Here is a 12,528-nt window from a genome sequence, read left to right on the forward strand (position 1 = left end):
TTATGATAAAAACCATATACTCTTCCTGTGTGTCTTAAAGGCTGTCTTGCAGACTCCCGAGGAGGGTCACTAGGCTCCTGAAATGGGAACAGGCCAGTTCACACTGGGGTAATGTGGAAGCCCCGCCCACAGATGCCAGCCCCACCCCCTTCTATAAACCACAAAGATTCTTCCATCCCCTTCAACCCAAGGGTAGCCTTTTGCATCATGTAGGCAATATAATGAGGCCTGGCCCATGTATTTTGAAGAGTAAGTTAGTGTGTTTGGGGGGGAAAAAATTTTTCATGTTTGTTGTCAGATGTTAGTCATTACTAAAGAAAGTTCAATGAAGTCCAAGTTCGATGAAGAATTACATGTGATAAAGATGATTTTAAACTTCACTCAAGCTTTATACAGAGACAGGACTTTGGAATCAGTTGTCTGAACACCAAGGGCAGAAAACACAGACTCGGAGTACCTGTGGTGGATCAGCACGTTCAGAACCCGACGTAGTGTCCGTCAGGATGAGGGTTTGATCCTTGGCTTCACTCAGTGGGTCAAGGACCTGATGTTGCCATGGCTGTGGCGTAGACCTCAGCTGCAGCTCTGATGTGACCCCTAGCCTGGTAACTTCCATGTGCTGCAGTTGTGGCTGTGAAAAGAAAGAAAGAGAACTTGGACTCTGTGGACTGGAAATATGAACCAACCACAAAATGTATAATAGGCACATCAGGCTCTAGCTAGAGTTTTTCATGCCAACACTACAATGTACCTGACGGAAAACATCAAAAAACACTATAGAGGTCCCTCTGCCCCACCTCCAGGGAAAACTGCTTCATCTATCAGATATGGATTGGACTCCAACTATAATTGTCATCTTTGTTTCCCGAGGCCCTGACTGCAATTCACCTCACCCATGGCTTGACCAAAGAATGGAAGCGCTTGCCCAAAGTAACTCTAATTGGAGGTTCCCCAGGATTTTGAAAAGGAAATATTTCCACCTCACACATGGCTAGTGAGGGAGCAGCTGGTTGCACAAAGCACACCCTGTTCCTACACGTCGGTGTACACACGTGCTCGCCACTCAACTCTGTCCATCTAAGATTAAATTTAACATTCCAGAAATGTTCCCAAGGCTCTCTATTTCCCCCCCCCCCAAAAAAAACCCAGTTTTTAAAAATAAAGTATGCTGGTAAAGAAGAATAAAAAAGGTATTTTGGAAGTCCCATCACAGCTCAGCAGTTAATGAACCCAACTAGAATCCATGAGGATGCGGGTTCGAGCCCTGGCCTTGCTCTGTGGGTTAAGGATCTGGTGTTGCTGTGAGCTGTGATGTAGGTTGAAGACATGGCTCAGATCTCACGTTGCTATGGCTGTGGTGTAGACTGGCAGCTGCAGCTCCAATTGGACCCCTAGCCTGGGAACTTCCATATGTCATGAGTGCAGCCCTAAAAAGACAAAAAAAAAAAAAAAACTGTTATTTTTAGGAGTTCCCTGATGGTTTAGTGGGTTAAGGATCTGGCATTGTCACTGCTGTGGCTCAAGTTGCTGCTGTGGCTCGGATTCAGTCCCTGGCCCAGGAACATCCACATGCTGTGGGTGAAGCCAAAAAAAGAAGAAGGAGGAACTATTTTTAAAGAAAGCAGTTTTCCCCAAGTAAATACCAATGTTTGCCAAGATATGCACATCCAAGTATGGAATTCAAAAGGATCACATCTTTCATCTCTCAGTATAAGGAGAACCAGCTGAGCCTTTATTAGGCTTTATTAGTGTATTAGCCTTTATTATAATAGAATGTTTTATTAGTATATTAGCCTTTATTGGAATAGAGAGTTCTAGATAGAGTGGAACATGATTCTTAATGCTTAGGCAGTTTCTTTAATGTGCTTTGAAAATAGCCAAATGTTTTGGAATTTTGCATCTTGGGACAAACCCAGATGCTTTTAAATTTGCATTAATCAAAGTCAGGACAGGTAAGTTGGAAAGTCCCTACTGTGGGATGTTGAGCCCATGTGTCTAAATACAGGCAAATTTCAAACCTGACTCAAGCTAGGGATTGGGGGTGGGGGGATGTGCCCAAACATCTGGGTGTTGGCACAGCTAAATTTTGTATGTGTTTCCACTCTAACTTTAAATAAAAAACTCATCTGCTGATCACCATGGACCAGATTCAATGGACACACCATAAAACTCACTTTGTGAACTTCGCCATCCTAGAGTCCTGTCCCCTCTGACAGGCCATGAGGGATCCTCAATTTCAGAGAGGCCCTCAAGGGTATTATCTTTTGAATGTGGCCTTTATAAAGCCCAATAAAAGATTAGAAAGGTATGGAGTTCCTGCTCTGGAGCAATGGAATTGGCAGTGTCTCTGCAGCACCGGGACGTAGGTTCAATCCCCAGCCCAGCACGGTGGGTCAAGATCCAGCATTGCCACAGCTCTGGCATAGGTTGCAACTGTGGCTCAGATCTGATCCCTGGCCAGGGACTTCCATATGCCACAGGGAGGCCAAAAAGGGAAAAAAAAAAAAAAAAAAGATGAGAGAAACTTAATTCGATTTTGGTTACGATGTGCTATAGGACTGATGAAAAAGTGACCCAGTCCTCCCCATCTTCTCCGGGAAGATACAAATAACACACTCCCTAAACTGGGATTCAGGGAGAAGCACCACAGGGTGGTGTAAAAGTCAGCATCAATTCAAACCACCAGGCACCTTTTGTTTCCATTGCACAACACACGCTGAACCTTTTAGCTCCTCAAAAGGCATGGATGGGGCAAAGAGAAGAACATACTTACCAGCGACCTTGAACTACCCAGAATGAACTCCACCCGTTATTACTTTCACTGGAGGAAAGAATCCCACCTCATCTTCACACAAGCAGTAGCTGATATATGCAATACTGTGCTAGCGGTGTCAGTATTCAGTCCATCCCGGCTTTTCGACTTGATCAAATGAAGAGGAACAATTCAGCAAGAGAGCCTGGGTTTCACCAGGCCAAGTGATTCATCTTATATCCGTAATAACTTCACGGTTGAAAAATAACCTGATGCCCGGCTGACGATCTCTGGTCACTCGAAAAGGTTGGACGCTTATGTGTCACGGAGACGAAAGCCAAGGTTTTGTGACCCTGAGCTGTCTGTCATCTCACAAGAGTCATTGGGTTCTTCAATCCGAATGTCCTGTGGTTTCTGTTAACGGAACCACATGGGTCCTAGGAGGCTTTCCCGGACCTGGGATCTCTTCTTTTCCACTTGACCCCATCGAAAGCACAGGATAATTTTCTAGTGAGCTTGGCTCTCTTAAGATCCTCCTGAATCCTGGCTCCAAGGCCCCCAGCCCACTTGAGAAGCTCCGGGAATTGAACAAGAGACCCGGATTGTGGAAGGGCAGCCAGGCGGAAGCGTGGGGATGCACAGCATCACGGAGGCAGAAGAACTCAGAGTTTTGACCCACACAAGCCCCTTCCACTCTGAGTTTATCTTGAAAATCTTTAAAAATAAGAGAGCCGTGCTTGATTTCTAAAATGTTTTCCAGCTCTGAGTCTCCTGTTGGTCACATTTTCTAGGGATTGCGTGTGGATACCTTGAATCAACTTCAAAATCAGATGACAAATCTTTTTTCATTGCAGGCTTCATTTTTGTCTTCATTATTTTTCTTCTTTTTTCTTTTTTGGCTGCCCCATAGCCGATGGCATTCCCAGGCCCAGGGATGGGATCTGAGTCACAGCTGTGACCCATGCCACAGCTGCGGCAATGCTGGATCCCTTAACCCCCTGTGCCAGGCTGGGGATGGAACCTGCATCCAGGATGTGCCACAGATGCCACCGATCCCATTGCACCACATCGGGAATTCAGCAGGCTTCGTTTTTAAGTGCCGTGTCTTCAGACAGAAGAGTTTAAAAGTTGAAAGCATGTTGAACCGCAAACCTCAGGCCCTTGTTCTCCAGATGAGGCGATGAGTGGCATCTCCTCTTGGGTCTTCATGCCCTTCCACACTGCCTCTCGTGCAAATCCAGTGGCTTTAAATAAAATCATCTGGGAGGCTCCTAACAACATTGTATAAGACTCGTTTCATTTGGAGATCATCAGACCCAGCGTTCCATCCGGAACTAGTCTTCCATCAGGCTTACCTTGGGGGTCCCCCCATCGTGGTGAAATCATGGCAATCCTGGCCTTCTGGACCCTCCCAGAATCCTTTGCACTTCTCTGTGTTGCTGGATTTAGGGTTATTCTCTTCTCTCTGTCCCTCAAGGGCCTCTTGTAATTTCAGCGAACCTTTTCACGTTGCCCTTATTTGCACACACAACCAAGCACAACACGACACTGGAGGTACCAGGCAGTCAAGTTTTCCAGCATAGTTGCTGATCATCTGAAAGCTGACTTGAGCTCTGGGAAGAAGTGAAGCCAGGTGTTGATACGGTCGATTTGGGAAATATCAATATTCTATTTGAACCTAAATTGGACATTCAAAAAACATGTTTCTCTGAAAACTCTTATTCAAGAGATTTAGCGTGAAACCGATATAGCCAAGCAAACAGGTATCATGAGCAAATATTTCTTGTTGAGTGTGATTTGATTACACTGTATTCTTAACATGCTTTACCTTTAAATTTTTTACTTTGTTTACTGTGCTAAGCCCTCATGATAGATCTTTTACTGTGGTTAGTTTTTTGTTTGCTTTTCATTTTATTTTTTTTATAACCTATTTTTCCTCTCCTGTCTACCTGATGATTTTTGAATTGTTTGTCTGTATATAGCTATAGACATAGATGCTACTGGCTTAGATGCAGAAGAAAATGATATTCCAGCAAACCACCGCTCCCCTAAGCCCAGTGCAAACAGTGTAACGTCACCCCACTCCAAAGAGAAAAGAATGCCCTTCTTTAAGAAGGTAACATGAACTTCCAAGCTCCCATCTGTCCACGCGCTCAACTGCACTGCGTCACATCTCTGGTCCTGTGGACTGTCTGCGTCTTTGATAAACCCAATAACATGCATGCTTTGTTATTCTTTGTTTCTTTTCCATGCTGCTGTAGCTAAGCAGAAGCAGAAATCGGTAAGTTGACATTGACATAAGCTGTGTTTATCCTGCCACTGGCATCATTAGCATCTGATTCCACAGTTGTTTTCAGTGCAATCATTTCTGTCCTAAGAGAAGAGCCTACAGAGCAGCTAATTGAGCCCATGCCTTTCAAACCGACTAAATTCCGTGAGTGCCCTTGTGAAAGCACCCTTACAGTACTGAGCCTTTTTGATGGAATAACATCGACCACCCAGGGCAGTCGTTCCAATGTTCCAGGAACGTCTAATGCTGACAGTTCCATATGATGCACCTCTCTTGTGCATGCTTCTCCCGTCTGTCTGTCTCTTTCTTTTTTTTTTTTTTTCTTTTTCCGGAAATTTAACTGATAATCAAGCATATGAAAACCCTTATTAGATTCTGATTTATGATATCCAGATACATAGCTTGTGCTAAAAAAAAAATAAAAAATAAAAAAAACATTTTTTTTAAATCCTTCAATTTTTAATTTAGTCAGTATTTAAACTTCTAATCCACTAGGTGCAAAATCTGCAGATGAGCAAGACCAGTGGAAAACTGCAGGCTTGTTTTGGCGGTTTACTGTGAGTTTTTCCTATTGTCATATATAAATACTCTCCCGATGTTCTTGCTTCCTCCATCACTCAGATGTCAGCATCTCACCTGTCGGACGCTGGCACGGTGGTTCTGTGTAGCACCTTTGCCACTGGCCAGTCATGGGGCTACCCAGTGACACTCCTTGTCCCCTGACCGGAAACCAGGGTATTCACTTAACTCCAGAGTCCGTTTCCTCCCAGCACATTTGGTAGCTCCAAAGTATTATTTTTTTTAAGGCTACCTCTCCTCTGATTCCCATTCCTTCCCTTCTTTCACACACCACTTTCCACCGCCTGCCATGCTGTCTTTTAAAGTCCTTTGTAATGTCAGCAGCCTATGGCACCACGTAGGTGTGGAATAAACTCTATTCTGTCTCCAGCCCTTCACGCCATGGGCTCTTTTCCCCTGTGCACAAGGATTCTGCCATGTGGAGGAACCCTAAGTCATCACTGAGGTGTCAGATGCTGAATTGTGTTTTGTTTTGGTTTTTTTTAATATATATAAATTATGGTTGCTTTGATCATGGAAGACCCAAACATCCCAGGCAAACATTGGATTTTTGTATCAACAGAGAAAGCCCCAGCTTGCTGTCCATCCATGGCGGTGGGTCCAATTCTCTGGTTCTATCTTGTCACAGCTCGAACGTGCAGCCAAGTGACTAATGGCATTCACAGCCGCAGAAGCCTAGACCTTCAGTGTTGCTCAGCTGCTCTGGGCTTTACAGAACAGTGACATGAACTAAAACCCTATAGGTTTTTTGTTTTTTGAAATAGGCTTACTCTTCAATTCCAACGCTTTAAAAATGTTTATCATAATTCTTCTACTAAATAATTCGACCAGTTTAAACTTAGGAAAGGAGAAAAATGAAGGTGTTGTGGGAGTTCCCTGGTGGCTCAGTGGGTTAAGGATCTGGCGTTGTCACTGCTGTGGTTTGGGTCACTGCTGTGGCACAGATTCTATCCCTGACCTGGGAACTTGCGAGTGCCATGGGTACAGCCAAAAAAAAAAAAAAAAAAAGATCATGTCATGTCCATAGGGCACAAAGTACCAATATTCCATCAAATAAGGTAATTTCTGTAGCTGCCCTACTGAAGAAGAAGCTGATTGATTATCAGCATAAGTAACTCTTTGCTAGCTGGCAGTCACAAATCAAACGAACCAAAGACCTATTCATTATGGGGCCACTTAATATTTAAAGACTTGAAATAAAAATTCTTGGGAGCTGGCATTAAAATGCATGCAAGTTGAATTTGTAATTATAGTGGTGGAAAGGGATTTTTAGACCTCATGGTTATAAGGACTTGGCTTCCAAACACTTTCAACATGATCCTAGGTGGTATAGATGTAATGAGGTAATGAATTAATTTGATGACTTCATTCAGTGAAATCATTTCATGAATATGCTTATGATGCCTTCGGCACTGGTATTCATTCTTCTTATGTTACTGATTATGTGGTCAATTTTAATGTAGAGTTCAAAATTGAAAAAAAAAAAAAACCAGCTTGAGATGCAATGATAGATTATTTTCCATGTTTTAGATTGCTTTTAGAGTGGTGCTTTTGTGGCATTTGTGTTGTCACGTATTATGTTTGTCTTGGTTTTTGTTTTGTTTTTTGTTTTTGTCTGCTTTAAAAATGTATTCTACCTTTATTGTGCCTATTAAAATTCATTTTGAACACGAGATAAAGTTTTAAGCAATAAAAGTTGACAGTGTGGTCACAGTAATATTTTTGCCCCTCCGATTATATTGTCCATGACTATTGGTAAAATCTCAGAGGGAAGCTTTTGAACTTGAAATGCGTTTTAATCCCCCCTTCCCCACCTTCAGCAAGTGAAATTCAATATGAGTCAGAAAGTTTGGAAGGGGCCGTGCTTAACAACAATAAAATGTTGAGTGACAGCCTGATGCACAAATTACATTCCCATTTTCAGTAAGTGTATCAAATTCTTAAAATCATCTAGAGAAGTTTTTTCTTTTGGTCTCTGTGATATATATCATAAAATATATATTTTTTCAGACACTCATCAATGCAGGACCATGATTTGTTTATCCCAGTGTCTAAGGCTATATCTCTCTCATCTACATTTTAAAAAAAAGTCTTTTTTGGTCAGTCAGTTTACCATTTTCTGCTCCTAAAAATAGCCAGTTTTAATACAATCAAAGTAGTTATCTAATTTTTTGAAAAATCTTTCATTGTTTTACTTGTTGCAGTAGAGCTGAAAATTTTTGCAAGTTTGAGAAATTGCTACAAAATTAGGTCCTCCTCCTGCTCTTCTAAAAAAGAAGTACACGATGGTGGGAAGGCATGAATTAGTTATGTAACAGAAACACCTCCTAAACAGTTCTTGAGAAGCCTATGAGACATGCAAGGTGATAACGAACCTTTCAAGGCCGCTGAGGCATGAACGACCTTTCCTCTAAGACACACACACGTTTTAAGTTTTTAAGGTCCAAGGTATAGAAACCCAAAAATCTAAAAATAGGAATCCCTCAGTTGTGAAGAGCGATGGTGACCACTGTTGACCTGCGCAACAAGCAGGCTCCTTTAGGTCTTTTTAAAAACCTTTATTTTTCCATTAAAGGATAGTTGATTTACAGTGTTGTGCCAGTTTCTGCTGTACAGCAAAGGGACTCAGTCGTCCATCGATATGCATTCCCTTTCTCATTCTCTTCCATCACGGTCTATCCCAAGAGACTGGATACAGTTCCCTGTGCTGTACAGCAGGACCTCATCGCTTCTCCATTCTAAATGGCATCGTTTCATGCAGGCTAATTTAAATTCAGTCAAATAGAAACTGTCAAGTATGTGGTAAGGAATTACCATGTTTGGAAAGTAGACTTTATCCAGGTAAGGCAAACATCTCAGACACCAAGGGAATGAGACCTTTCTTTTCTTTGTTATTAACCGCCTGAGGTCTGATCATCCGACTCTCTCTCGAGAAAACTCACGTGCATCTGAAAAGCAGTATTAACTTCCCGTCAAGCCTAAAAGCACCGCTTCTGCATGAGGCATGCTTCTGTCTGTTCTCCCAACTAGTTTCTCTTCAAAAGCAGCACCTCCTGCTTCAGGAACTAACAAACACATCAGGAGCATTCCTTGAGGAGAGCAAGAAAACCAAAGACCTTGCAGTCACTTCAATACGTGAGGGAAAGAAACCCACCCGTCTTGGACTGGGTTTATTTAGAAAAAGAGGCAAGGAAAGAAAAAAAAAAAATCTGGCAAGACTCATATGGCAGAGTTGAGAAAGAGCAGTCAGTTTATACTTAAAATGTTGAAGTTCCCTCCACCTTTTAAACATCTGAAGTCCTCTCCTCTCTCTGCAGACGGAGCACACTTCTCCATATGATGTGGTCCCTTCTATGCGGCCAGTGGTCTTGGTGGGCCCTTCTCTGAAGGGGTATGAGGTACGTAGTCCCCTGGAGCACCCTTGACCTTTGCATGCAGAACTGCTTTGTGACTCCACCTCCCTGTCCTGACTTTGTTAATTTGCTTTTTAGGGCCGCACCCGCACATATGAAAGTTCCCAGGCTAAGGGTCAGATCAGAGTTGTAGCTGCCAGCCTACACCACAGCTACAGCAACATGGGATCTGAGCCACATCTGCCACCTACATCGCAGCTCACTGCAACGCCAGATCCTTAAACCACTGAGCAGGGCCAGGGATTGAACCCACATCCTCATGGATACAAGTGGGGTTCATAACCCACTTAGCCACAACAGGAACTCCCCCCATCCTTAGAAACTTAGAAAAGCACTGTGAGCAGCCAAGCACACATTACACGGGGCCTCCTGTTTTGTTCTAGTTTGTTGTCTTGGCTGTTGCCTTGGAGATTTCTGTAGCTACACTTATGACTCAGTCTGGGACAAGAACGTCAAAGAGACAATGCCTGAAACCCCTTGCAGTGTCATGGGTTGTCACTCCAAGAGTCAAGTTGGGGAACCTGGTCTTATTCATCGTTCTTATATCAGAGCTCAGCAACCCAAGGGGTGGTGACCTCTTGTGCCGCTTTTTCCAAATGGGAAGGCCGGGTTTTCACACATTCTGCAGGGGAGTAAAACCGTTTAATCATACAGGTGAACACTGTATCATATCTTAATGTCTTGCTTACTCCATTGCAGGTCACCGATATGATGCAAAAAGCGCTGTTCGATTTTTTAAAACACAGATTCGAAGGGCGGTGAGTATTGCACAATACTGGGGGTTTGTGGACTTTTGTCTGGAAGATGATGAAAAAACCGGGGGGTGGGGGAAGGACAGGCATGTGATCCCCAAAGAAAAACTAGCTTCTCAAGCCTCTGTGGGGACAGAAAGTAAGTTCCCACTCAGCTCAGTCTGATCTGGTCACTATTTGTCAACCTCGGCACATCCCCCACCCGGGATGGTCCAGCTCTCTGTTCCTGCACCTGCATCCATAAGCTGAAATTGGCCACATCTCTGTTGGCCAGGCTCCTCTAAATTCATGATCAGCTGGCTCTCAATGTTGCCTAGAAACCATACTATCCGTGCTGCTTCCATCCACTTTTTTTTTTTTTTTAATCTTTTTAAGGCCACACCCACAGCATATGGAAGTTCCTGGCCGAGGGGTTGCATCAGAGTTGCAGCTGAGGCCTACGCCACAGCCATGGCCACACTGGATCCTTAACCCACTGAGTGAAGCCAGGGATCAAGCCTGTATCCTCACCAAGACTAGTCAGGTTCTTAACCTGCTGAGCCACAATAGGAATTTCCCTCCCCACTTTTCTGAAAGGCTTCCGCAGGAGTTCCTGTTGTGTTCTCAGGTGCGGCCATAGAAAAAATTTTGTGTGCATATATACATATACGTTACATATATAAAGTGACTGAAAGGGCAGCTCTGCACATGTGTGTCCACAACACAGGTGGCATAAGGGGTAGAGGGAAGAGCACTGACTTGGGAATGTCCGCATCCTGGAAGGATGGCACTTAGGATTTTACCCGGTGAGGCAGGAGGACAAGGCATGTCTTGCAGAGGGTGGAAAGTGTGTGTTGGCATCAAGGTGTGACTCAGGGCAGGCCCCCCTGGAGGGCTCCAAGTGGATGTGGGGGGGGGGTCACTGGTAACAAAGCTGAGGCTGACATCTTTTGTGTGTCAATCCGCTTGGACTCCATCCAGCCCCTTCCCTCTCCATCCCTCCACTTGGTTCAGCAGATATCTCTCAACCAGATTCTGGGTGCCAGGCGTTGTGAGCAGCAAAATCACATGAGGGCCTTGGCTGCATGGAGCTTAAGTCTAGTCTGTTGCAAGGCAGCCTTGAACCAAATGACCCCAGTGGTAAAGGTTATGCCAGTTTCTGAAGCATCAAAGATGGATTGGAGTCTAAAACAGCAACTTCACAGTTTAATCTAAGAATAGATTATAGGGAATCTGTACAGAGCGAGTGTCTATTTCTGTGTTATTGAGACTCATTTGGTGCCTCTCTTCCCCGTATTCTTTTCCATCTCCTGTCTGACAGAAGATGGTGTGTATAGGTTTAAATGTTCTTTTAGATTGCTCACACCAGCTCTACAACTGTGTCTTTTTTCTCTCTTTATTCTTTTTACAGCCACACCTGCAGCATATGGAAGTTCCCAGGACAGAGGTCAAATTGGAGCTGCAACAGCAGGCCTACATCACAGACATGAAAACATGGGATCTGAGCTGCATCTGTGACCTGCGCCACAGCTTGCAGCAACACTGGATGCTTAACCCACTGAGCAAGGCCGAGAATCAAACCTGCATTCTCACATAGGCAATGTCAGGTCCTTAACCTGATGAGCCACGATAGGAACTCCTAAAATTGTTTCTTTTTCAGTTTCTGATAAAGGAAAGAAGGCAAAGAGGGAAACTTTGATAGCAGGATCCACTTTGTTGGTAATCAAGCAAAGAACTGAAAGAGAAAAAGAAAAACAGAATAAGTTTCAAGGCGTAAAAACACTATTTTTAAAATTGTACTGAAGTATAGTTGAGTTACCATGTTAATTTCTGCTGTACAGCAGAGTGATTCAGTTATACGTACGTACATATTCTTTTTCGTCCATTATGGTTTATTGCAGGATATTGAATATAGTTCCCTGTGCTGTACAGTAGGGCCTTATAGCCTGTCTATACTAGTTTGCACCTGCTAATCCCAAATCCGCAATCCTTCCCTCCCCCGTCCCCTTCCCCCTTGGCAACCACAGGTCTGTTCTCTCTATGTGCGTCTGTTTCTTTTTGTAGATCGGTTTGTTTGTGTCCTATGTTAGATCCCACATGTAAGTGATAGCATATGCTATTTGTCTCTGTCTGACTTGCTTCACTCAGCGTGATCATCCATCCATGTTGCCGCAAATGGCATTATTTCATTCCTAAGGCATAAAAAGATGTTAGCATCAGAGTCTACCTAACCAAATGCTAATTAGATATTTCTGTTTTTCATAACTTTATGAAATATATTTTATTTCATGCCAGGAAACACAGCTTGGTCCTGGGTTCAAGGCTGCCAGGCTCTGGCCAAGTACAAAAGGCTCTCCTTGGGCCCATGTAGCTTTTACTTCTTTATTCTCGACTGTCATTTATCACAAGTTGGGATTGTCTCATGAGCGTGCACACCCAGAAAATTCAGCTAGACAAGGCACGTGGCTTTCTGTGACTGGGTGACCCCCTGCCCTTTTCTAAATGCCAGAGATGGGGAAGCTCCCGTTGTGGTTCAGCGGGTTACGAATCTGACTAGTATCCATGAGGATGGGGGTTCCATCCCTGGCCTCGCCCAGTGGGTTAAAGGATCTGGCCTTGCTATGAGCTGTGGTGTAGGTTGCAGATGTGGCTCGGATCCCGAGTTGCCGTGACTGTAGTGTAGGTGGGCAGGTGCAGCTCCAATTCGACCCCTAGCCTGGGAACTTCCACATGCCATAGGGGTGGCCCTAAATGTATGTATCT

At 43.9% G+C, this 12,528-nt stretch overlaps 1 protein-coding gene across 4 annotated transcripts in view; it reads left to right on the top strand.

Annotated features, from left to right (window-relative positions):
- CACNB2 (calcium voltage-gated channel auxiliary subunit beta 2) overlaps positions 1-12,528 on the top strand; it is a 445,465-nt gene that overhangs the window by 400,373 nt on the left and 32,564 nt on the right. For 3 of the 4 annotated variants that reach the window (XM_047755511.1, XM_047755512.1, XM_047755513.1), the window contains 3 exons: positions 4,735-4,868; positions 8,939-9,019; positions 9,734-9,792. In XM_047755511.1, the coding sequence (XP_047611467.1) occupies positions 4,735-4,868; positions 8,939-9,019; positions 9,734-9,792 (274 nt within the window). Of the gene's footprint in view, positions 1-4,734; positions 4,869-5,537; positions 5,600-8,938; positions 9,020-9,733; positions 9,793-12,528 lie in introns of all 4 variants that reach the window. The other variant, XM_047755514.1, reaches the window with a different exon arrangement.

This window comes from Phacochoerus africanus, chromosome 12, assembly GCF_016906955.1.
Source record: "Phacochoerus africanus isolate WHEZ1 chromosome 12, ROS_Pafr_v1, whole genome shotgun sequence".
NCBI classification, from domain to species: Eukaryota; Metazoa; Chordata; class Mammalia; order Artiodactyla; family Suidae; genus Phacochoerus; species Phacochoerus africanus.